The 27516-nt window shown below is 33.4% G+C and overlaps 1 protein-coding gene across 2 annotated transcripts in view; it reads right to left on the reverse strand.

Moving 5' to 3' along the window:
- The window catches only part of LOC115874713 (alpha-actinin, sarcomeric), a 100626-nt gene that overhangs the window by 2534 nt on the left and 70576 nt on the right, over positions 1-27516 (reverse strand). The window contains exons 5-14 of one of the 2 annotated variants that reach the window (XM_030889958.1): positions 20003-20088; positions 17140-17232; positions 16848-17078; positions 11575-11873; positions 9447-9726; positions 6049-6177; positions 5683-5767; positions 5373-5604; positions 4909-5087; positions 1881-2110 (exon numbers count right to left, since the gene is read on the reverse strand). In XM_030889958.1, coding sequence (XP_030745818.1) covers positions 1881-2110; positions 4909-5087; positions 5373-5604; positions 5683-5767; positions 6049-6177; positions 9447-9726; positions 11575-11873; positions 16848-17078; positions 17140-17232; positions 20003-20088 — 1844 coding nt within the window. Of the gene's footprint in view, positions 1-1880; positions 2111-4908; positions 5088-5372; positions 5605-5682; positions 5768-6048; positions 6178-9446; positions 9727-11574; positions 11874-16847; positions 17079-17139; positions 17233-20002; positions 20089-25954; positions 26041-27516 lie in introns of both variants that reach the window. The other variant, XM_030889957.1, reaches the window with a different exon arrangement.

The raw sequence follows: 27516 nt of genomic DNA on the forward strand, positions 1-27516 counted from the left end.
TCACAAAAAAATGTTAACATCTGAAAAAGCAGAGCAAATATTTTTCCTCTTCAAAAAAGAATAGACGTCTCGCCACTTTTTTCCTATACTGTAAGAAAATCCACAGAATAAAAATAGTAATTTTTAGTAAATACTGCTGCGTTAATCCAAAGGACTTTTTTGAAGAGATCAATCCGTCACAGAGGAATAGACATTTTTTAAATATTTTTTTATTTTAACAAAAATATATACATTTTTTTTTATTTTTACTTTTTTATGTTTGCATAATTATTAATGTAAAATACAAAGAGAGAGAGAAAAAATAAAAAAATACTTTATATTATACACATATTTTCTATTTTCTTTGTTTGCTTTGTTTTTTTTTTTTGTTTGAATGTTTTCTTTTATTTTTAATTTTATTAATACATAGTGATAATATATCATTATAAAAATATTATACATATTATTAAAAACATATTATTCAGTACTTGAATACCGAGTATTGAAATTATCCTATTAAGCCCTTACACTAGAAGAAAATAGAAACCTCTGATAGGTAAAACCGAGCACTCAACGAAGATCGCCGCGCACAATAAGTAACGAAGTTCCAAGTCAAGCCCAAGTCTTCCAACCTGTACAGAAAATAACGATTATAAAGTAACGATACTAAGTACCAAAGTGACGAGTAACTAAAGTAACTAAAGTAACGAGTCCAAAGTAACGAGTCCTATTACCAAAAGTAACTAGTAGTAACAAATCCATATAAGTAACTAAAGTTTTCATCACTATTCTCTACCCTTATGATTCCCGAGATCTCAGTGGTCTCCTCTGAATTGAAGAACACCCTGTACAGTGTTGAAATAATGAATATATAAGTTATAACCATTGCCTGGAAACTTATATGGTGAAATTTTTTGAATAAAATAATTTAGTACTCACTAAAAACACGGTATGTCGCTAGTGGTAGGAAAAATAATTTTTAGAGGTTATTAGTTTATTTGGTTGCCTGTGATATGCATATACAGGGTGTTTCCTAATTAATCTAAAAAATAAAAAATCGTTAGAAAATGGCTTACGGCGGGCTCTTAGTAAGTATATTTATTTTTCTCTCAGCAACCGTTTGATGAACAAGAAAAATTGAAAAGATCAATTTTGTTGAAAAAGGATGGCCAGCCAAGTAAAAAATATATTTTCTTTAAGAAAGCAGTAGTGTACCATTTATTTTAAGCAAAATATGGATTTTTTTTAATTTTTAACACCCTGTAGATCAGAAAGGAAGTATTTTAGACCTAATGGTTATATAAAAATTGTTTTAAGAACACATGAGGAATCACACCACAATTTTTTAGACTAATTAGAAGACACTCTGTATATTGTCAACTTGACAATGATTGTTGATAAATCAAAAAATACATTTTCTGTGAAAAAAGCCCGATTTTCGCAGGAAAAATTTTGGTTTTTATTGAATTTGGGCGTGCGTCTGCAAATTCCGGTATGTTTTTTAATATCCTATCTATCTAAATTTTAAATATCATAGTCAGAAATAGTTTTATTATTTATTAACTGTAAAAATGGTATAAGTTTTATCAAATATTGTGATTTACTTTCTACCTTGTAGTCAAAATTTATATTTAATAAACTGTAAAATATATATATTCTTATGTTTTATTAAAGTTACTCTGATATACTAATATATCAGTGTAACTTTAAAACTAAATCCTTTGAAATGAAATATAAACATAAAAAATATTTACAGCAGAAAAGGCGAAGGCGCTGGGTTAAACGTAGTCTCTACTAAGAACACGAAGGGGCGCTTTGACCCAAAATTTTACTATTAAGTTTCATATCTATCTTAATAGAAGATTATTTTCTTTTATCTATGGTTATAACCATGGACTTACCTTGTCAGCGGCTAGAATACGGAAACTGTCGATCACTTGTTCGGCGGTGTCTGTGTCGGTGCTTTCTCTCGTCATGAAGTCGAGGAATGCATCGAAGTGCACAAATCCAGTGTTGTTGGGGTCCACCACCGCAAGGATGCGCTGGAAGTCTATTTCGCCCTGTCTGTCTTTGCCGATGGAGTAGCCTAAAGAAACTAAGCACGATTTGAATTCCTCTGGAGCCAAACGACCTAAAACAAACACAGGATTATATTCCACTCACAATATTTTTAATCAAAACCTTTGTCAAAATTTTAAAGAGATTTTGTGAAATATTACGCAATACCCTTGAAATTTTCCGAATCAATTTGCCGTAGAAGTTTGTTCATGTCCACCTAATTTTAAAGCAAGCATTCAGAACGTCATAATTAGTGGTAATACTTTTCAATTATTGGAAAAAGTTAACAAACATTTGACTTTTCCACTAATTATACTTCAAAATTTGCGAGGAATGTCATTTTGGCCTTTGATTATCACCCGTCAAGAAAAATTTTCGTTAGAAATCAAAGGTTTATTGTTTTATAAGCTAAATATATATTATGCTTTCTCTATGGATACAACAGACTACCGCAAGCTGTTGCTAGGATATTTTATTAATTTTAATTGTGTTTTTTATCGTAATTGTTAGTACGAGAGCTAGCAACGTCGGAAAAACAAGTATTTTAAGACGTCTGGCTCTTATATCTTTTACTATGCTCTCTAGAATAGCATGCGGCCCGTCTGGCTGCTGGTAAACGTTGCGTTCCATACTGCGCATTGAAAGAAGATCCTATATTTTTATTAGTCCTTTAAATTCTAGTATTGAATATAAATCGAACATGTCTCCATAGCGCAGTGCGTAGAGTTTCAGACCACGAACCGATGATTCAGAGTTCGAATCCGTGTCGGGACAAAGACTTTTTTATTTTATTTTCGTTTATATTCTGATAGTAAAGTATTAAATATTTGTTTTTATTTAATTACCAGAATTATTTAATACTTTATTACTATATTAATTACTTTAATTACTTTTTAATTACTATATTAATTACTTTACTATTAAAATATAAACGAAAATAAAACAAAAAAGTCTTTGACCTGACCCGGATTCGAACTCTGAATCACCGGTTCGTGGTCTGAAACTCTACGCACTGCGCTATGGAGACATGTTCGATTTATATTTAATACTAGAACTTATAGGACTCGTGACCCTTGACGTTAGGAATGCATTCAATTCAGCAAACTGGAACGATGTGCTTACAGCCTTAGAAAAATCTTTTCACATACCGAAATATATTCTACGAATGATAGACGACTACCTAAGAAATCGCGTTCTCATTTACGAAACTAAAGAAGGGTACAGAAGGAAGACGATAACATCGGGGGCTGCACTAGGATCTACCCTTGGTCCGGATCTATGGAATGCGTCTTACGATGGTCTATTGAAAACAAATATGCCCAAGGAAACAATATTGGTCGGATACGTCGATGACGTCGCCGCACTTATCGCAGCTAGAGATATGGAGATGGCCCAAATCAAATTAAGGAGTGTGATGCTAACTATTAATAACTGGATGACGAACCATGGACTATCACTGGCTCTTATGAAAACAGGAATTGTGGTTCTCACAAAAAGCAGAATAAACACAGTGCTCCCATTCCACGTAGTGGGAGAGATAGTTAGATCAAAACCAGCAGTAAAATATCTTGGCATCACCATAGACAATAAAATGACCTTCTGGGAACAGATAAAAATGACCGCAGGCAAGGCCGCTAAAGGTGTCACAGCACTGAGTAGACTTATGGCCAACACGAGTGGACCCAAGTCAAGTAAACGGCGATTATTGACGTCGACTGTTCAATTCGACTGATTCTTCTATATGGCGCTGAGATTTGGGCAGTAGCTCTATCGAAGGAAAAATATAGAAAACGTTTGACCCAAGTGCAGAGACAGGCAGCACTCAGAGTAGCTTCATCATACCGCACAGTTTCCGAACCTGCAGTGCTGGTTATCGCAGGGATAGCACCTATAGCTCTACTTGCCAGAGAACGGTATGCCATATACCAAAGAAAAACCGAATTGAACCAAAAAGAAGTTAAAAAGGAGGAAATCAACAGGACTTATGAAGAATGGCAGAGATTGTGGGAACAGGAGAGTAGGGGTCGCTGGACTGCGCGACTTATTAAATCGGTGAAAACCTGGACACAAAAGGAACACGGGGAAATAAATTATTACTTGACCCAGTTTCTTAGCGGCCACGGCTATTTTTTATCGTATCTTGAAAAAATGAGAAAGGTCACATCACCAGTATGCCTTTACTGCGAAGGTTATGACGACGCAGAACATACCTTTTTTACATGCGAGAGGTGGAGCGTATACGGAAGGAATATCGAGGAAGAAATTGAAGGACAACTTCACCTCAACCCTCATAACATCGTCTAAAAAATGCATCAAAGCCCTGAAAACTGGAACCGCATATCAAGGTATGTGGAAAAGATACTAAGGGAAAAGAAAAGAGACCTGGATAACCGCTGATACCATAAACAGAAGCGAGCCCGAGAGCGATAAAAAACGGACTAGTCTCGAAGTAATGTGCTAAACGGTCCCGAATTAGAGTCCAAGACGTAAAAGGAGGTGTTTTAGTCGGTATTTATTAAGAAAAATTATCAGAATATAAAGGAAAATAAAATAATAAAGTTTTTACCCCGACCCGGTCTCGAACTTTGACTCCTCGCTTGAGAGGCGGAACCTCTACGCGCTGAGCTATGGAGACTCGGTCGGTTTATATTCAATACTAGAATTTAAAAGATTAATAAAAAATTAATAGAAATATAGTATCTTCTTTCAATGCGCAGTAGGGAACGCAACGTTTACCGGCAGCCAGACGGGCCGCATACTGTTCCAAAGAGCTAAACGATATATTAAAGAACCAGCTTTTTAAAATACTTGTTTTCCCGACGTTGCTAGCTCTCGTACTATTAGGTTAAGATGCTTGGATGTGTAACAAACCTGTTCTGTTTTTGTCAAAGTGATTGAACGACGACCTAAATTCGTTGAGCTGTTCTTGGGTGATGCCTTTCGAGTCTCTTGTCAAAATCTGGTTTTCTACTTCGTTGATGTTGCGGTTGATTGAAGTCAAGAGTTGTTCCCAGCCTACGCGTAGGGTTTCCATGGTATATTGAGTGTACCTGAATAAAAATAATATAAATTGTATGCTCTATTTATGCATATTAATAATTTAGTATCAATTCTACCAAATAGCCATGATAAAAAAACAGATTTCAAGACTAAATATCCCTTACAAATTTCGGTTTTGTTAAAACTAACCTATCGAAATCATGGATCAGTATCACCAGTGTTAAAAGTAAAGTGTTTTGACGTATTGTGGCGAATTAGTGTTTTATTTTGTTATTGTAAGACAAAGGGTTTCAACCCCCAACTATAATAAGTATCAGTACCATAATGGAACATACCTGTTTTCAAAGATCATGCTCTCTTGTACAGCCTGGTGAATCTTCTCCAATTCTTCAATATGGGGTTTGTAAGCATAGACGCCCTGTTCATATTCCTTAAGTCTGTGTAATTGATCTTCCAAAGTACCGTGCAATCCCATACCGATCGCTGTTACAGCATCCAGCTGACGTTCGATCCATGGTCCTACAGCATTAGCTTTTTCAGCGAACTGTCTTCTGAGCATTTCGTTATCTGAAAACCTGAATTAAGGAAAAAATATCTAGAAAACAATACATTTTTGAGATATCTTATTCAAAATTAAAAGGATACTCTGTTGTTTTCTGAGTTCAGCCTGTAATGTTGCGTCTCTCTGAGGTACCAGGGTCCTGACTTCGCCCCATTTTCTTGTCAAGTCCTAGAAATAAATAATCTGAGTGGATCAACGTTAAATATGGTACTTAAAATTGTTCTAGTCAACTTGTCTTTTTTACCTCTAGATTACCAGCGAATCCTTCCTTATTAGAGGCGTTAAATACAGAGAAAATAATTTTAAATTAATTTTAAAAAATAAATCTAAAAATGATTTAGGAAAGTTTCATTTGATGACGGATGAGGTTTTGAAGACAACGACAATTCGATGATGTGCGAGGTATAGTTTGACACTGATCTTACTGAATGGTACAAAAAACTCCTTACGTGAGCAGTGAGGGTGGTGTACGGGTTCTCCAGACCTCCAGGAATTTGGTGTTGTTTAACGATGGCTTCTACTTCTCTTACTAGTCCGACGATGCTCTGGTATTCCTTGTCAGCCTCTCCTAAAGTTGCCTAGAAATAAAAAAGTATACTCACACATTGTAGAATACATCTCATACATTTCTACACATTGTGATAAAGTTGACTCATCTGTAGGCTTAGTGCACTCTCGGCCGGTGCTGCCAGCATCGGAGAATTCCGTAACTACCGACTTATAAAAATACACGAGCTTAAATAGCGAGAACACGAAAATTTTGTTATACGAGTACTATGACTTAAAAGACTTAAAAATTATTAATAGGTAGTAAGTGCAATTTGACAAAATTCTAAAAGAAATAAAAAGGAAAATCTTTTGAAAACGTTTATTAAAATTTATTATTCAAGATTTAAGTTAATAAAACTTTTTAAATGAGAGTGTATATAATAACACGCCCCCAGACGCGGCTGCTTTCACTACGGTAGGAAGTATAGTTTTGCATAGTTTTACGCACCGGTATTGCTAGTTGAAATATAACTGGGGTTATCTGGACTATACAAGGCGAGTCTTAAATAAGTCAGAAACATGATTATGATGTTTTTTTCACGAACAAAAAAAAATTGAAAATTTGGAATTTAAAAAAATTGAATTTTTTTAGTTTTTAGTTAAAAAACATAATTTCTTTATAATCCGGCAACATAGGTAGTAGAATTTGGTTCTCAAGATTTAAGCAACAATCATTTTTTTTAATTTTCAAAAACGGTAAAGAGAAAATATTTTTTTTATCGAGATCTACCAGCTCTGAAAATATATGCACTTTTATATGGCATATAATTACAATTTAAAAGATGTTCATAAATGTAATTTTAGCATGGTAATGACATGGTAAATTAAGCATGGCAGTCACTTTTTTTTGTCAAATTTTGGCGTTTGGGCGCCATTTTGTAATTTAGTTTTGTTTATTCACCTATGGAAAGACGGTTACTCAGATGAAGCATTAGATAAATAGTACAAAAATAACAGTTTGTGTGTTTATGCCTTGTTTGGAATTAATTTAATATATCTTTATTAAGTTGTTTCAATATTAGGTTATTTCTATGTTAGGTTATTTCTTTAATAGTTTTTTACTTGCTGTTTCTTTTTTAACGTTTCTATATTTAATACCGTCTGATCGAAAAAAAAACGGCGTCAGCGATGGCTATGAAATGAAAATCCCTGTCATTTTATATGTAAAATTATATGGGGAATGTCATCGATGTTCATTTCCAAGCCAATCATACGGTAGTACAATGTAATCGTAAATTGTATATATATTTAGATGTAGATTTTATTGCCCTAAATAAAAGATTTTGAAGTTTTTAATTTTTTAATAACAGTTTTTTAAATATTTATCACAAAATAATTTAAATTAGAATCGCCATGTAGTATAAATTAATAATTTTAATTTTCACTTACTGTCTATCTCCGTATTAATTACTAATAATTTACATATACAGTTCGCTACTAAATGTCGTCACTAAATAACAAAATGGCGACCAAACGCCAAAATTTCAAAAGTGACTTCCATACTTAATTTAATCCGTTACCATGCAAAAAATAAAAATCAGTCATAAAAAAAATCCCTCCAAACAATTTCTGTTTCACACACTCTACGATTTATTGGTGCAGTTTGGTTTGTGCAAATTATCTAAATGTCTAAACGGCTCTTTAGTCTTTTCATTCAATGTAATCGCAACTTATTCGATGTAAAAGCTTACAGTGGCGGCTTTATTATTACATTATTTACTATTAATGTTGCCAATACATAAAAATACTGTTAATACACGGAAGTGTGTTTTAATAATCAATATTATTTTAATATTTGTGGTCTTGTATATTAAAATATTCACTATCGCTGGCGTACGCTGACTGTGCCGCTGCGTTAGAAAACAAAATAATTTTGACCGTTGGAGTGCCTTTGTTCGGCGATTTCTACATCGCCTACTATCAGAGTCGATGCACGACGTACGGCAGTCTTCTGTCTCTGTCTAACTCATCGTGCGGTAGAGACGCGACGTAAATCGGAGTTGTATCGTATTAAGGCGGGGCTTAGGCCAAATCTCCGGTCGCCTTCGCATGAAGTCGTGGAGACTCGGTAGGCTTAGAAGTTAAGGGATATTCCCGATATTTCATAAGGGGATATATCACATTTCGTTAAGGGTATATTTCATATATGATTCATTATACGTAGCATTTAAAACTTTTATATGAAAATTCAAAAAACGTTTAAAGCAAATTGGAAACAATATTCGGGTTGTCCGAGATTATTCAAAATGATATAACCGGTTGTATTTCAGAACTCGCCACAGAAATAAAAGAATCCGAAATAAAAAAGCGCGATATTTTATTCGGTGCAAGAAGACGATACAACAGATTTTACAGAAATATCTCAGTGTGCTGTTTCAATTCGACATGTCAATAAAAGCGGCTAAGTCAAATATCTTTGCGAATTTTATTTTATGAAATATTAGATAACATTGTTATACACTTAGAAATAAGGTTTGCAGATAGGTACTCGTATGTCCCAATTATTTTTATTTATCTCTTGCGGATCCGAAATTTAAAGAATCCTATACAAAATTTCCAATGCATTTAACATCTGATTTAACAAACTTGTTATATTGAAAAATTTCCAACGCATTTAATAGTGATTTAACAAACAAAAAATGTTATTGACCAACGTAAATTAATGAACGAATTGCAGGTATTAATAATAGATATGACAATTTCGATTATAAAATAATTTAAGGAGAATAATACTGGAAATATATTTCCAGAGGCTTTCAAATTGTTTCTTTTGTATGTTACTACACCATTTACAAGTACTGAGGTTGAGAGCATCATGTTAGAAATGCATTAAAATTTATAGTAGAGATTCCATGAAAAATAAACTTTTATCGCCACTTGCCTTGCTTTCAATCTAAAAAAAATATTTTCATAGCTCTTCAACAATCTGATGATTTTACTGATATAATAATAAATAACTTTTCTTTATTAAGAAACCGACTCATCAATTTAATATATATACATAATTATTCTTTCTCTCAATACTACTAATTTTTAAGTTTGCCTAAATAAATAAAAATAAAATAAAATTCTATGATGTACTCCATAGTAATAGACAAAAAACATATACTTGTACATTATGTCATTACGTTGAATGCTGTTATTTTTGCTTTAGTTTTATCCTAAATATTCTTGAACTATATTTTTAACCCAGAACTGAGTTAGGGTATTATGTAAATTAGGGGGGGGGCAAATAGACGCAACTAAAATTTTATCGCCTACTGTCACGAGCCGCCACTGAAAGCTTATATTTACGTACCTTGAAGTGAGAATGAGCGTCAATAAGGCCTTGAATTTCCTCGACAGTGTGAACGATGAAGATATCGACCAGATCCTCCCTGGTACCGTCCAACCAGTTATTGAACGGAGCAGCTCTCTTGGCGAACTCCAAGTGCAAAATGTCGATTTTCTCCATGATGCGTTCTGCGTCGTCGAGGGCCTGTCTGCGACGCTGCGTCAAAGCGCCAAGACGGTCCCATTGGTCGCAAATGCGTTGACAACGAGCGTTGACGCTAACACTGTCATGGTAATCTAAGGTGCTAGAACACAAAACACTTTTACTCAAAAATCTAAATAAGTAATAAGAAATATTTTGTTCAGTAAGTGACAAATCCTTAAAGATTGCTGAGCCAGTTACAAAGGTATACAGGGTGTCCCAGGCTGAGCGTACATTAGAAGTTTCTAGAAAACTACAATATCTAGATCGGAGATTTTTTGTACATCATTGTTTCACAACGAAATCTATTATATTAAAAATATTTTCAATATGGCGGTACTTCCGGAAATACTGGAAGTTGACAGCAACTTTCTTATTTAAAATGGGTGCCCCCATTTTTTATTACTTACTTAAATCCTCTGTAAAATTTTATGAATTTTATTATTAAACACTCTACAGATTGTTAACTGGACGGTTACTTATTGGGGAACAGAATGGCAACACAAGCTGCCGACTCGTCCCGTCGCGTCGTCTCTCAACGAACGGGCCGAGGTTGTCATATTTCAACCTTAAAGCTCTTGCCGCGAGTAATAAACAAATTAACAACCTGTATACCTAACATTAACCGTTTTTGAGAAAAAAAATATTTAAAATTTTTGGACGAAAAAAACTGCCTCTCAAAAATATGTATAGCCTAAACGTCACATTTAGTGATTACCACAGCCACTGTGTCGTAAAGAGAAGACATATGGCTATCTATTTCAAAAATTAAATTGTTTGAATGTCCGTATAATAATGGACATAATATTTTGAAAAAAATTACCATAAATATTTTTTTTTTCAAATGGAAACCCACTTTTTTTTATTTCACTAGTGAAAAGGCTTTTCAATTCGTTACTTTTTTACTATACATGTTCCTATACCTAAAATAAATTGTTTTTTGAGTTATTTAAGGTTTAGTTTTAAAGCGTATATTTTTCTTGATTTTAACAGATTTTAACCAGTAGCCTATGCATTTAAACGTCAAGTGATGTAAAACAATAGATATGGCCATGTCATATGTCATACACTTGTCACACCATGTCATACACTTTGTTCAAAAAGCAGTATGATATCGATATATCAATCATCATTTTCAAACCAACTTTGCGCTGTTTATTTTCGATCACACGGTATATATTATTAATAATATCAACTATTAGATATTACTAAATAGCGAAAATACGAGATATATTTTTATAAATACACTTTTTAAACTCTTAAGGCAGTATTTATAATATAGGAAATTCAAATAATTCAGTTTGTGACAGATGGAAATCACATGGAAATAAATGTCTGACTGTTTGACACTTATGTCAAAGGAAGCTAGATAAAATCAAGAAAAATATACGTTTTCAAACTAAATCTTAAATTACTTAAAAACGATTTATTTTAGGTATAGAATGTATATAGAATGTGTATATGTATACTCGAAAAGTAACGAATTGGAAAACCTTCTCAGTAGTGAAATAAAAAAGTGGGTTTTATTTATGATAATTTTTTAATCATTCAATTCCAAGACAACTACCACCATTATTATATGACATATTTTTGAAATAGATAGCCAAATGTCTTGTCTTTATGTCACATTGGCTGTGGTAATCACTAAGTTTGACTTTTAGGCTGTACAATTTTTTTGACAGGTAGTTTTTTCGTCAAAAAATTTTAAATATATTTTTTCTCAAAAACGGTTAATGTTAGGTATAGAGTATTTAACATCAATATTCATAGAATTTTACAGAGACTGTCAACTTTCGGTTTTTCCGCCAGTTTTTCAAGTGCCGCCATATTGAAAATATTTTAAAGACGTTTAAATGCAAAAAATCTCCGATCTAGGTATTGTAGTTCTCCAGAAACTTCTAATGCACGCTCAGCCTGGAACACCCTGTATATAAACTACACAAATACATACTTGAGCTCTTGAGCAATGGCGGCAATTTGTTCTACTCTGTCCTGATGAGCAGCCAAGTCGCTTTCAAACGCCTCGTGTTTCTTCTTCAAAGCTTTCAGCTCGTTCAGCCTGCAGTTACGGAAGTCCTGGCTCTGGAGCATCTCTTCCTTGCCGCGGGTCCATTCTTCGTGGGCATCGGCCTTACGTCTGAACTTCTCTGCCAAGTGCTCCAGCCGTTCCAGACGCATCATTTCCGATAACAGCCACTCTTCAAACGCTTTCTCGGCACCTTCCAGACCTTTCCAAGCATTGGCGATGTCCTGAAACGGATGAATAGTGAATTTACAATGAAACTATACTAGTACGTCATAGCCATCTCATAAAGTCTGTCTATATGTACCGGGTAGCCAAAAAAATTCTAATCAGTAAATCGACCAAGGGAAATCGATGGAAATTATTTTTAAGGTCGAAAAATGTCCGCTAGGGGGCGCTTCTCTGATAGCCAATCAGAAAACAGGATTTTTCTCAAAAATATACAGGAGAAGAGGTATTTTAAATGTTGCTATTGTAATCATCGAGAAATTTGTAATATTTTGCTCTTTCTCTCATAAAATAAAGTGGTGGAGGGAGGTTAAACTTGCTTTTATTAAAATAAGGGTAACTCTGGTTTAGGTTAGCCGATTTAAACAAACTAGGTCTCGTTCAAAAGAGTTTTTCTTCCTTAATGTGATCTACAGTATAAATTTTTTTGTTTCCCTAGATTCTTTCGTGGTAGCTAGAGGGCCTTATTTGACATAAGAGATATTACGCTTCTGCATAAAATAATTAAATAGCAGGTTATGTTTATTTTTGCACAGTTAAATAGGGCACAAAATTTCCAAAATATCAGCGCAAACCGCAACATCTTCTCTCTAACCGGAGATATTAAAAGAACAAATTATTTTAGGCTGCCGCTTAGGATTATATGGTCTAAAAATTATAGTAGTAGACTAGGAAACAAAAAGAGGTAAATTGGTTACGTCAAAATATCAAAATGTAGTTTTCATGCATCCGAATTTCGGGCGTTTTCTTAATTTTATCGTCCATCCCTACAATTTTTACGAATTTCTTGGTTAATTATACGTAGGTAGTTCTCAGATAAAAATGTCCGAAAGTCGGACAATCAATAATTTTGTAAAAATTTCTAGGAATTTTGTGCCACCATACTGCTTTTAACAGAAAACCGCCGAATTTTTACGTCAATTTATATATTAAACGTCATTTATATATTAATCCAAGTTCATCCTTGACTTCACTTGTTTTCTTGTTTTACCTGTTGCTTATGCTATTTATTATTATATTATAAAGTTTATGTCGTTTGGTCGTCATTTTTCATATAGCACCGAAAGTGCGAACCTTAATAATATGCACTACTGGTCCAAATCTACCCTTGATGCAAGTAGTTAAGCACCAAGCCCGTTGGTCGGTAAATTTTTAGACAGACATTCTAGGATGGCGAATAGGACTTTTTTAATTATCTGAATGAAATGAACTATCCATAATTTCTAAGAGATGAATTGCCAATGTTGTTAGGGAATCTATCATGATGAAATTACATTTGTTGCAATTTCATCAGTATGATGGTGCAATTGGTGCAGTTGTGCCGCTTATTTTGCTATGAATGTGTGGGGCTTCTTAGATACCACTTACTTTAGTAGATACAGACGCTGGAGCGGCATATTTCCATGGCCAGCTAGGTCATCGGATTCAATATGCCTGGGTTTTTATTTATGGGGTCGAATCAAGAACGACCATGGATAAATAACCATTAAATGGCATTAATATGAAATTAAAATATATGTTTTGATATTTTGACGTAACCAATTCATCTCTTTTTGTTTCCTAGCCTACTGCCTACTGCTCTTTAGACCTTGTAATCCTAGGCGACAGCTTAATATAATTTATTTTCTTAATATCTCCTGTTAGACAGAAAATAGAAAGTTGCGGTTTGGCGCTAACATTTTGGTTGTTGATTATTTGACTGTGCAAAGAGAAAAATGTAGCCTCCTATTTAATTTTTTTATACAAAAGCCCAATATCTGTTATGATGTCAAACAGCGGCCTCTAGCTACCATGAAGAAATCTATGGAAACAAAATTTATACTGTAGATCACTAAGGAAGGAAAGCTCTTTTCAACAAGTTTTTGTTTGTTTAAATCGGCTAACCCAAAATCAGAGTTATCCTTATTTTAATAAAATGAAATTTAACCTTTCCCCACCACTTTATTTTATGAGATAGAGCAAAATGCGCTATATCTAAAAAATACAAATTTCTCGATAATTACAGTAGTAATATTTATAATACCTCTTCACCTGCATATTTTTGAGAAAAATCCTGTTTTCTATTGGCCATCACAGATACGCCCCCTAGCGGACCATTTTTGGAACTTGAAAATAATTTCCAGCGATTTCTCTTGGTCGATTTAATTATTAGAATTTTTTTCCCAAAGTTATACGATAAGTAGTTTCTGAAATACAGCCGGCGCGGCGGCGGCGTCCATTCTTGGTTGGCCACCCGGTACAATTAAGGTTGATTCTCACTATACATTCCATATTCGTTCCGTATTTTAATTGTATTGACGCTATATGTAAGCTTCCGTTCCGTATCAGTTCCATACTTTTTATTGTACCGGGTGTCCCACTAAGAATAGCTCTCGGCTGTATCTCGGAAAGTATTATGGTGGGTTCATACAGCCAAATAAAATAAAATAAGAATAAAATAAAATAAAATAAGAAAGTTGGTTATATGGGATACCGTACATGCGTTCATACAGCCAAATAAAATAACAAATAAAATAAGAAGTCTTTATCTTTTAACTTCTTGTTTTATTTTATGTGTTATTTTATTTTAAACGGCTTTGCGGACGCTTAATTCTAACCTACAAATATTTTCAGTTTGGATTTAATTTATTTTATAATTTCACATAAGTAAAATATATAATATAGTAGGCAACGAACAAATAAATATACTATAAATAGTAAAATTACTATAAACAATCGTAAAAGTTAACTTTTATCCAGCCTCATCGTACTGCGCATGAGCAAATATATATTTCTTATTTTATTTTATTTGACTGTATGAACGCACACAAATAAGAATTCCTTATTTCTTATTTTATTTTATTCTTATTTTATTTTATTTGGCTGTATGAACCCACCATTAGTCGTAGAGCTTGCGGAAAAAAAATTATGACTAAAGAGGGCATGAGAAATTGCTGGAAATTATTTTCAAGTTTGTAGAGCGGCTGCTAGAGGGCGCAACTGCTATTGACGCAACTACTATTAAAAATAAGAAAAAGGAGTTTTTACACAATTTTGCTTAGATAACCGATACTATAAATAATAGATTCATAATATTCAGTAAATTTTGCATACTTTTTGTTAGAACCATTTTCCCCTATCTGCCAAAATAAAGTGGTGGAGAAAGGTTAGATCTGTTTATATTTAAATGCTAGTAACTCCGGACTGGTTGATCGGAATCCAATAAGTGGGGGCTCGTTTAAAAGAGCGTTTCTTACTCTATATTATACCATATAAACAATAAAAATAAATTTTTGAGCGTAGACGCTAGGGGGCGCTGTCTTACTATTTAACAAACATTACGCGTTTTTTCGAAAAAGTTAAATGCGATAGTATATGTAATTTTAGCTGATACTAAAGAGTAATAAAAGTTTAAAAATTCAGCGAAAACCGCATCTTGATATCTTTTTTCAAACCAAAGTTATTAGCAAAATTATAATAAATACGAAAAAATAAGCCCTTAACTACCTTATCTTTCTAACACGGTATCCCTAGCTCTCTTGATTATGACCATTCTGATAAAAAATAAGATAGAAAAGATTATTTCATTTAAACAATCGACAATGTACCACAATACCATAATACTAGATGTATCAATATCTAATAATTAAGATATCAATGAGAGTGAATAAGAAATGACGCCTCAGTAAATTCATGGTAGGCTTTGGAAAAAAGTTGCTTTTAAAGAGATAGTTTAAACTCAAAATATTATTATATAAACAATTTGATAGTCTCAACAGCGTTTTTTATCTTTTGATTGCTTTTCTAAAAATGCCTTTCTTCAAAAGAGAAAAAACGCTGCTAAGACTATCAAAATGTTGATTTAATAACTCTTTGACGTTTATATTATTACGTCAAAAGCATCTTTTTTCCAAAACCTACCATGACTTCACTGAGGCGTCGTTTCTTATTCACTGTCATTGATATCTTAATTGTTAGATATTAATACATCTGGTATTATCGTATTCTGGTATATTATCGATTTTAGAATAAACTAATCGTTTATATCTTATTTTTTTTAAAGTGGTCACAATCAAGAGGGCTACTGTAACCGTCTTAAAAAAATAAGGTAATTAAGGGCTTATTTTTTGGTATTTATTATAATTTTGCTAATATCTTCGGTTTGAAAGAGGATAACAAGATGCGGTTTTTGCTGACTTTTTAAACTTTTATTACTCTTTACTATCAGCTAAAATTATATATACTATCGCATTTAATTTTTTTGAAAAAGCGCGCAATGTTTGCGTCTACATTTAACAAGCTTATTATTATTAATTATAAAGAAACGCTTTTTTAAACGAGCCCCCGTTTGTTAGATTCCGTTCATCCAGTCCGGAGTTATTAATGTTTAAATAAAAACAGATCTAACCTACCCCCACCACTTTATTTAGGCAGATAGGGGAAAATAGTTCTAACAAAAAATATGCAAAATTTACTAAAGATTATGAATCTATTATTTATAGTTCCGTTGTCTAGACAAAATTGTGTAAAAACTCCTTTTTCTTATTTTTAATAGTAGTTGCACCCTCTAGCGGCCGCTCTACAAACTTGAAAATAATTTCCAGCAATTTCTCATGCTCTCATTAGTTATAAATATTTTTTTCCGCAAGCTCTACGACTAATACTTTCCGAGATACAGCCGAGAGCTATTCTTAGTGGGATACCCTGTACAATTTATATCATTACGAAAGTTTTATTTTAAAAATTTGTATCTTTTGAAAAAGGTAATAGCACGTAATAAACTTAATTAAGAGGTGAAAGAATAAATAAATATCAGCAAAATGTTAACAGAACTGGTACAAATGTAAGAACTTGACAACGCTGTTTCCGATACGCTTCAGTCCGTCCATCAAAAAAATGTATGGAAGGAAAGGATATGGAACGGAAGGGAAACGGAACGGAGCTGATATGGAAGGTATAGTAAGAATCAACCTTTAGAGTGATTATTTACTTACAGAAACCATTTTGCCTTCAGTAGGCATGTAGGCTGGTCTGTTGGAAAGACGCAGTTTGGTCTGAAGCGTGTTGAAGTTGGTCTCCAGTTTGGCCTTCTGTTCCACGCGCGGAGGCTTGTGTTTGCGGCGATACGTCCTGTACTCCTCCAGTTTCTTCTGTACTCCCGCCAAGGAATTGTCGGATTGCCTAGAGTTCAGCCAGGGCATCGTGCGTCGGATCCATTCCAGAAGCTGCAAATTTAAAGTATTATTAACACAAACGTGTATATTATAATGAAACTTGTATACGTACGTCACTGGCGAGGCGTTCGTATTCTTCCATGAGACGTTCATTTTCTTGGTTGACTTTGAGGACCTTGCAGATTCTGTTAGCAGCTGTCTCGGCCTGTAAATGCACTATAATAAGTATAGTTAAATGTAGTGAAGTGTGGTGTGATTAGTAAAAAATAAACGACGAAAATTATTATTTTATTAGAAAAAAGCTAAAGAAAAATACTTTGTGGTTGGTTCATCGATCTTTTCAGCTGCTTTTGTTGAATATACAGTGTGTCAATTTTAAAACTTCCCACCCTTAATATCTTTCTTGCAGTTAGTATGAAAAATCGGAAAGACACGTCAATTTTATTTGTAAGGAGGACACTTTAAATTAATATTTTTAGCCTTTTTCTTTTAACCGCCTAGGAAGGGGAGATATCACCCTTACAATCTTAAATGGGAATGGGGGTCAAGTGGCACATCGTTTTAAAGGGCGTTTAATTATCTTTTCAGTGGTATCCTACTTTGTTGCTTTTTGTCGAGTGGTTTCCGAATAATCACGTTTCAAAGTTGCAGAAACAATTAAACATGCATGCATTGAGATTTTGATTTCCAGTCTAGTCTTTACACAAAAATTATTGCAATGGATCTCCTTATAGTACAAAAGATTAGAAGATCACATTACACCACTTACGCCCTATCGTATAAGTTGATCAGAATGTTGTCCATTTTCCTGTTAACAATAATAAAGTGTGTTTTCAAACTCCTTCCTAACATTTCGGAAAACTTCACCGGGAATTGACCGGCATTCTGTTGTAATTCGCCTTTTAAGATCATCAATATCAGTAGGTTGTGTTCTATAAACAATGGATTTAAGATGTCCCCAAAGAAAGAAATCTAAGGGTATTAATCCGGTGATCTTGGAAGCCATTCAATTGGTCCCCTTCTGCCAGCCCATGTACCCGGAAATCTCTCGTTTAACCACTGTCGGATCGGAAGGAAATAATGAGGTGGAGCCACCGTCCTGCTGGAATGTTAACAAATCCTCCTGTATAACTGATTAGAGGTTGCCACTCATTCGAATTTAAGAAAATAAACGTTAATGTTTATTACGTTTTCTGTTTATTAGTATTTCGACCCCTCTAGAAAAATATAATTGCTACGTCCATGTTTCCACCTAATCTTCTAATTATTTGTACTACAAGGAGACCCATTGCAATATTTTCTGTAAGCACTAGCCTGAAAACCATAATCTCAATGCGGGCATGTTTAATTGTTTCTGCAAGTTTCAAACGCGATTATTCGGAAACCTCTGAAAAAAACGCAACAAAGTAGGATACCACTGAAAAGAGAATTAAACGTCCTTTAAAACGATGTGCCACTTGACCCCCTTTCCCATTTAAAATTGTAAGGGTGACATCTACCTCTCCTAGGGGGTTAAAAGAAAAAGGCTAAAAATATTAATTTAAAGTGTCCCCCTTACAAATAAAATTGACGTGTCTTTCCATATTTTTAACTGCAAGAAATATATTAATGCCCACTTGCACCGTTTGTATAAACTTTGTTTAAAGACTAAACAGTGATTAACTATATATTATTTCATTATAGTTAATCACTTGCCTTTAAACAATGTTTATACAAACGGTGCAAGTGGGTATAAAGGTGGGAAGTTTTAAAATTGACACACTGTATATTACAAGTTATTCATAAGTAATAAGACAGGCATAAATAATGGTAATCAATAATATAAATAGTCGATAGTATACCGGGTGCGTCTCAAAAGTGGCTCACCCCTATAACTTTTTTAATCTTTTCAGATAAAAAAATCGAGATTTGGTATGTTATGATATAAATTTGAATTTATTGTAATATTGACGTATTCAATTGTTTTAGATTTTTAAATGACACCCTCGGTATTTTTTTTACACTATTTGATAGAAAATGGCACTCTGAAAAAAATGACATATCATATGTCATGCCACAGCCGTGTTATAAACACTCATTCTTAATCAAGGAGCCTTGGAAAATAGATTTGATCGTCTAATGTTCCTTCGTGTCTTGTCCTGACCGGTAAAAAGATGCCTAAGAAAGTATTTTTAAACATATCTCATTTTTTTGAAATGGAACGAGGGTGGCTCATTATCATATTTGGAAAAAGTATTTATTTACTAATAATTTGGTACCACACACTTGGTCAATTATCAGTCAAATCATCGTTATGAACCGCATGTTACAATGTCAAATAAATGTCAAGAAAGTATCAAAATTTGACATATGACTTATCATTCTATTCTATCTAAATACCGAGGGTGCTATTTAAAAATCAGAAGTTGTAGTCATTTCTGGTGAAACAGGAAGTGATCAAGAACTATTGAATACGTCAATCAATCCTAATTTATGTCATATACCAAATCTCGTTTTTTTCTATGAAAAAATAAAAAAGTTATAGGAGGTGAGCCACTTTTGAGAAGCACCCGGTATAGCTGTTTAGCATTTTACTTGTAATCAGGTACTTTGATTTACTATTTCGTTTACTATTGTATATGAAAAAATGTATTTTATTAACAATTCAGATTTATTTTTACCAAATCTCATACAGAGTGGGAATCAGGAATATATTTTAGACTAGAAATTAAATTATTTTTTTTTAATTTTAATTTAATTTTCCTTGAGAGTTGTATATTGAATTTTAATTCAGCTTAAATTTTAGAACTCAATAATTTGTCTACTACCGTAGAGTCGTAGATGTAAGACAATAAAATGATGTATAAAGAGTATATTTATGTAATAGTATATTAGTATATTTATAATGTATGAGTAAAGCGAAGACACTGCAAAGAAAGATGAACCACCGTACTACTACTTGAACTAAATAATCAGTAATAGAATGTATTTTTCACCTTTTGAGCGCCAGAAAAACAGTGGTAGTAAGACGAGACGTACGTCATAACTGCTCGTTCGTCAGGCATTGCTGTGTTCTGTAAGTCTACATGCAAACGGCATTATTAATAATATTGCACAACATGCAAGAAAAAAGTACAATCTGTTAATATTATATAGTGTCTTTGGAAAGTCTGCACAAAATTATTCACAAATTTTGTATCGACATTTCGGGGACACTATGACAATGTTGTAAATACGAAACAAGGGCCAGGCTTATTAAAATGTCAGAATAACATCGTTACATACATCATTTACTATTCCAATAGCAGGCTAACTTAATGTACCTTAGATTACTACCTTAGATTAAATATTAAATAAAGCATGTTTAGTATAAGATGTCCACCAGATATACCCTATGATCGAAAAAAACGGCGTCCAGTTGGCTGGGAAATGACGATCGGCGCCATTTCCTATATAAATTTACATATAAAATGACAGCGATCTTCGTTTTATAGACATCGCTGGTGCCCATTTTTTTTTCGATCATATGGTACATACAGGGTGGCCCATCGAAAACGTTCCGCAAGGCATAACGGCCAGAGTATTTTTTTTTTTTTCAAAAAATCCAAAAACACGTCAATTTTGTTTGTGAGGGGGACAACTTTTGCCCCAAAAATGATTGCAAAATCTTCAACCCTCTAAGCGGGGGTGTCATCCCCCAACTTTTTTCAAATGGGAATGGGGGTCAAGTGGCGCCGCAATGAAAAGAGCTTTCTATTCTCTATATTTCCCCGCTTCGTTTTTGAAAATCGGTCGAGTCATTGAGAAACTATGAAGGATTGAAATTTGAAAAGTTTATTTAAACATTTATCAGAGTAAATGATAAGGATAAGTTCCTTCGACCAATTTGCTGTTTTTTCTTATTATTTCTAGATGTTTACGCATTTTTTCACTTGCCACAAGGTTGAACAATCAGGTGCGGTAGTTGCTAGATAGCTGTTCTGTGACTTGTGCGTTGAAGTTCTTCTCAATATCGTTAAACTGACCTACAATAGGATTTCCAAAAATACCAGCCCACACGTTCAATTTCTGAGCGTTTTGTATGTGCATCTCGTGAAAAACCCTAGTTGTCCTCAGCCCAGTACCGACAGTTGTGCCGATTAACTACACCGTTCAAAAAAGAAACTCATCCGAAAAACACACATTAAATAGGAAATTATTATCATTCGCCACTCGTTCACTCATAGTTTCACAAAATTGCAAGCGACGGTCAAAATCGTCTTCGTTAAGTTCTTGTACCAACTGAATTTTGTACGGATGGAACTTTTTTTTTAATATCCTTTGGACACTTGTACGATTCACGCCGGTCTCATTGGCTAATTTGCTTGTACTCAGCGTACTATCCATGGCAACTTGGGCCAATAAGAATAACTCCATAGGTTCATTTACTACAGGATTTTCCCTTTTGCTTCTTTTTATTCATAACGGAACCAGTTTCGCGAAATTTTGCTACTAACTCGCGAACAATTTTTGCCATAAAGGTGTTTGTCAGGATAGCGTTTAAAGGTGTTTGTCAGGATAGCGTTTATTGAATATGTGCGCAAACCAATACATTCATTATTTTTAAAATAAAAGTTCGATCATTTCCACTTTTTCTGCAAGTGAGTACACCATAATTATTAAAAAGTTTAACGATATTGAGAAGAATTTCAACGCACAAGTCACAGAACAGCTATCTAGCAAACTACCGCACGTGATCGTTCAACCTTGTGGCAAGTGAAAAAACAGCAAATTTGTCGAAGGAACTTTTCCTTCGACATTCCATTTTCTGGTAAATTAAAAAATAAAAAAAACTTTTCAAATTTCAATCCTTCATATTTTCTCAATGACTCGACCGATTTTCAAAAACGAAACGGGGAATATAGAGAATAGAAAGCTCTTTTCATTGCGGCGCCACTTGACCCCCCTTCCCATCTGAAAAAAGTTGGGTGATGGCCCCCCCGCTTAGAGGGTTGAAGATTTTGCAATCATTTTTGGGGCAAAAGTTGTCCTCCTCACAAACAAAATTGCCGTGTTTTTGAATTTTCTGAAAAAAAAATTACCCTGGCCGTTATGTCTTGCGGAACGTTTTCGATGGGCCACCCCGTATAGTCCAGTAAATAACGACACGAAAAGACACTTTTCAGGCGGATTGTGTACTTTTTTGAGGAGTAGTTTTAGGGGGAAAATTGTCAGTTTTTCGCAAATATCTACCAAAATATGCAATTCACAATTTTTTTCTTGGAATGAAGCTCTACAAAAAAGGTCCCGATACTTATTTTCGTAAAGTGCCGGGAAAATGCTTAAAAACGGCTCTAAAGGGTCAAAGAACGGGTTTTCCGCCAATATTGACCGAAATATGTAGATGATTTTCATGATCCAATGGAAGATTGGGTCCTTTGAATCATCAAAAAATATTAATTATTATAGTTGAGGGTTGGTTTAGGTATGTGGATGATATTTTTGCTGTTTTTGATACACATTCAGACACCATAGATAATTTTATTTCTAAGTTAAATAATCGTTTTCCATCCATTAAATTTACGCATGAAATTGAGAACAACGACAGATTACCATTTCTAGATGTATGAGTTATTAGAAATATTAATAATTGCCTGGAATTTAATATCTATAGGAAAAATACGACCACACGCAGATATATTCCTAATGAATCACATCATAGTGTTGAACATAAAATGGCTAGTTTAAATTTCCTAGTTCATAGATAACTTAGTTTCCCACTTTCCAAAGAAAGATATGAAATAGAAAGAGATTACATTAGGAATGTAGCTGAGTGTAATGGATATTCTCCTTCACTAGTTGATAAATTAATTAGAAAACGTAGGTATAGGTTAATGATTTCTGAAAATTCGACTTTTCAAGTGGAGAAAGACACGTCTAAATATTTTTCGATGCCGTTTGATAGAGAGTTATCCCGTGGTCTAAAAGGAATTTTGAAGAATGTAAATTATAAACTTGTGTATAGTGCTAATAATAAATTACAACAATTATTAGGTAATCCAAAGGATAAAACACCTCCACTGGAAAGGTCGGGTATTTATGAAATTTCTTGTAAAGATTGTAATCAGAAATATGTTGGGCAAACTAGAAAATCAATATTAACTAGATTTAAAGAACATTTAGCTCAGATAAGATATGGTAAACCGGATAAATCTTGCGTTGCCGAACATATTGTTCATAAAGAACATTGTATAGATCTTAATAATTTAAAATTAATTAAACAAGTCTCAAATTACAGGCAATTAGATGCATATGAAAGCATCAGAATTAATAAATGTAAAGATAGTATGAACAGAGACAACGGTCCAATTCCTTCAAGTTCTTTGTTCCTACTACTCTAGTGGCGGAAATCTAACTGTTACGCTCAGTTGGCTCTGACTCGGTTGGCTAGATTTTGCCACGCCCACTCGGGGCCCACTGAGCGAGTATATAAACGCTCACCTTGTAGATTGTACTTTAGTTTATAATCATCTGCTGATGATGCTAACATGGGTCAAAGAACGGGTTTTCCGCCAATATTGACCGAAATATGTAGATGATTTTCATGATCCAATGGAAGATTGGGTCCTTTGAATCATCAAAAAATATTAAATTTTAGACGAGTTATTAAAAATCAATCAATGATACGCTTATGAAATATATCTTTGGAGCGTTATAGACGGAGAGCTGGCTACATAAAAAAACCTTATCATCGTTACATGGCTAATTTTTCTTGTGAAGTATCCTTTTTTGTAGCCATTATGAAAGTCATGTCTGGCAGCGCGATCCCGGTGCTTAAAGCGGGGGCGGCCAACCAAAAGGGTGAAATTTTGACACTAAAAATATTATAAGGTACACTAGTTATAATTGCCAAATAGCTTTTATTTATTATTAAGGAACGTGGAAAATTGTTGGCAGACATTTTTCTCGTGGCTAAAATGCCGGCAGACAACGGCAAAGAGGCATGAAATTTTGACAAAAAAAATATTTAAAAAATTTATTTATATAAAAACCCCTATGCAAAAGGCAGACAAAAAATCGTGGCTCAATCTTCGGTAGACAGTTATCAAAAGCGCGATATTACTCTACAGGGTGAGTCTTGAATAAGTGCAAATATTTCAGAGCTGGTAGATCTCGATAAAAGAAACATGTTTTCTCTTTACCGTTTTCCAAACAAGTCCAAAATAATCGAGTTATTTAAGTTTGGAAAAAGTGCACGATTTTCAACATCTTATTTCGCGGAAAAAACCTCATATCATGGAGTCGAAATATATCACCCCTAAAAGTATTTGCACTTATTTATGACTCACCCTGTATAAGCGTTTTCTGGAAACGCTCGCCGCGTTATCAATTGAAACATGATACATGAAGTCTACAAAAATTTTACGGTGCAGATATCGACTCAGAGGAAGACTCGTTTGCGAGAGCGAGGATCTGTAGTACGACGAGTCAGATACAAATGGTGAGACAGAATAGTAAATGTATGATATCTGTTATTGAAATGATAAAAAAATATATTTATAATATAATCGTATACATGATTTATCTATACTGATTTATTGATTTATCTGTCTGCCCTTTTGTATACGGCTTTTAAAACAAATAAATAACATTCCACCAATCGGCATGCATGTAGGCCATAATTTTTTTTTTTCGAAATTTTATGTCTCTTTCGCGTTATCTGCCGGCATTTTAGTGACGAGAAAAATGTCTGCCAATAATTTTCCACATTTCTTAATAATAAGTAAAAGCTGTTTTTGCAATTATAACTCGTGTACCTTATAATATTTATAGTGTAAAAATTTCACCCTTGCTTTAAGATTCGGGATCGCGCTGGCAGGTATGACTATTTTATAATGGCTACACAAAAGGATACTTCACAAGAAAAATTAGCCATGATAACGTTTTTTATGTAGCCAGTTCTTAGACTATTAAGACATGAAGAGAAAATTGCGGGATCTTCGAAGCGGAATATCTCGACAACTCCCAATTCTACGTAAAAAATGATTAGGATAATTTTTGTAGGTAATTACCTAAGCTTCATTTTTTAATTCAAGACAAATTTTGTAAATTGCATATTTTGGCTGTATTTTCTCGACCAAAGCCGACCAAGCACGGTGTTACAATTTTTTTCCCTAAAACCTGATTTTATGATGTAAACAAAACTTCAAATGCTACTGAGATAGCTTTATGTATCTTTTAGTAGGTATACTTAATCTAAGTTTTAATACTAATAGTTTCCTTAGTACGATATTTTAGCCTGCTAAGTGTCTATATCGTCTTAGAAAGTAATAAATGTTTATTTAGTTTTGAATTTTACTTTTAATAGTATATTACATGCTATTAAAAATAAAGAAAAAAGTCTAAAATAATTTTTAATTAGTGCTTAATATTGAAAAAATAACAAATAATCAGACAAATATTTTTCATCCTTCAAAGTGTCATTTTCTATATAGATATTTGCTCTTGCAAATCAAAAGAGTGAAAATTGCAAGAGTTGTAGCAAGACTAAAATCAAGATTGGACCCTGGAATACCAACATCAAGACCATAGGAGTCTTGGTACTGGTTTTGATTTGCATATCACTAATTTTAAAAGTTAATACAACAAATTTAAATATATCTATTAGTTGGCACTGCCAAGATTATCAAGTTGTTTTTACGCCAACTGACACATCTTGATGCATGTTTTTTGGCCATTTATGTCACAAATTATTTCTTGCAAAAAATTAAAACGTTTAATTCGCATAGCTGTTAAGTTTTTCAGTATTCAATAACGAAGTGAAAAAAATATGTAAAGCCACAAAAATATCACACACGAATGAGCCACGTTTGACAATTTCAAAAAACAAGAAACAACAACGTAAAACGGTCATACAATAAAAATGGTTAGGGCTTTGATTTGAGCGTCATTTCACTTCAAAAATATACCTGTTGAGCGCCCTGGAAGGCATGATAGTAACATGACACGTATGTCATGATGGCACGCTCATCGGGTTTTGGTGTATTAATCAAATCTGAAAAAAGCAAATGCATGCAAAGAAAATAAAAATAAAACAAATGTGTAACGAATAATATATTTTTATGCTTTATTGATGCTACATAAAAAAACTAAAATCACATTTTGTTTATGGTGTTCTATACTTAAATTTAACTGTTTCTGGAATGTTTTGACAAACCTAATTTCGGAAATAAATGCGGAAAGTATCTGTCGAGCAGAAATAAATTAAATTTCGACAGACTTCAGCCAAAAATTGACTAAAAAATACAATTTAACTTTGAGACTTGATTTAACTTAATAGACAACAAGTGTTACTGTCAAAATAACGGCATAAAGTTTACTTGGAAATGATCGATGACATTCTCCATATAATTTTACATATAAAATGACACCGATCTTCTATTCCTAGCCAACTCCGACGCTGTGTTTTTAACGAACTGTACAGGGTGGTCGAAATTGGTCTGTTTTAACAGGGAAAACCTATTTCCTGACTAGATAGAGCAAAACCGACGTAGATGTCACGGGCTCGATTTCTGAGACACGCTTAATGGTATAAACCGCCTGTTGATATTTTCACTGCCAACTGAGATACGGGGTCTTTTTGATTTTTTTACCATTTTGAAAATTGGCCATAACTTTTTTAATTTGCGGAATAATAAAATTCTGTAAAGATGTTCTTAAAGCACTTTTTTAAGCACAATCCAGTGGCGTAGTCAGTTTTTTTCTATAGTTGCTCTTTTTATCAGAAATAATAAAAAATATAATTATTTAAATGAAAATCATAGTTTGTGCTTAACTTAAAAATCATAGTTAACTTAAAAAATGCTGATGTTTAACCCTTTGTAACGATATAAAGTTATGGGTATTTATTTCTAACAATGAGAGAAATATTAGGGTTTTTATCTTTGTATCGAAGCGGGCTTTGATTTTGTGTTGACCTAGTTGCCTAATTATTTTTTATGGCAATTTAATACTCTATATTATAATTTATCTGCAAAATTAAAGACTTTTGAAAAGATAAATCAACATTCTATATTAATTTTACCAATTACAATTAAAACGTCATTAAATGGAGAATTTGGAGAGAATCGGATTGAAACAAGGGTCAAACCCCATAACTTCTTTCGAATTTTTATGGGGAAAATTAAAAGACCTTATATATAAAGGAGGAACCATTGCATTGGGACGAGAGAACAATTGCAGAAGGCTACTAGGCAAGCTTTTGGACTTATTTGAACTTTGGCCTGATAAATCGCTGTGACTCTGTGCGCAAAAGATGTTTATTATGTATTCAACAAGGAGGTGCTCAGTTTGAACATCTGATGATTTTTTTTAGAAAACTATATTCATCACTCAAAAAATATGTTTTTTAGCTTTGTTCTTTGTTTATTGTATCGATTTCAATTGTAATTACTAAAACTAATATAGAATATTAATTTATCTTTTCAAAAGTCTCTAATTATGCAGATAAATAATAATATAGAATATTAAA

Source organism: Sitophilus oryzae, unplaced genomic scaffold (assembly GCF_002938485.1).
Source record: "Sitophilus oryzae breed Bouriz unplaced genomic scaffold, Soryzae_2.0 scaffold_1297_pilon_pilon, whole genome shotgun sequence".
NCBI lineage: Eukaryota > Metazoa > Arthropoda > Insecta > Coleoptera > Curculionidae > Sitophilus > Sitophilus oryzae.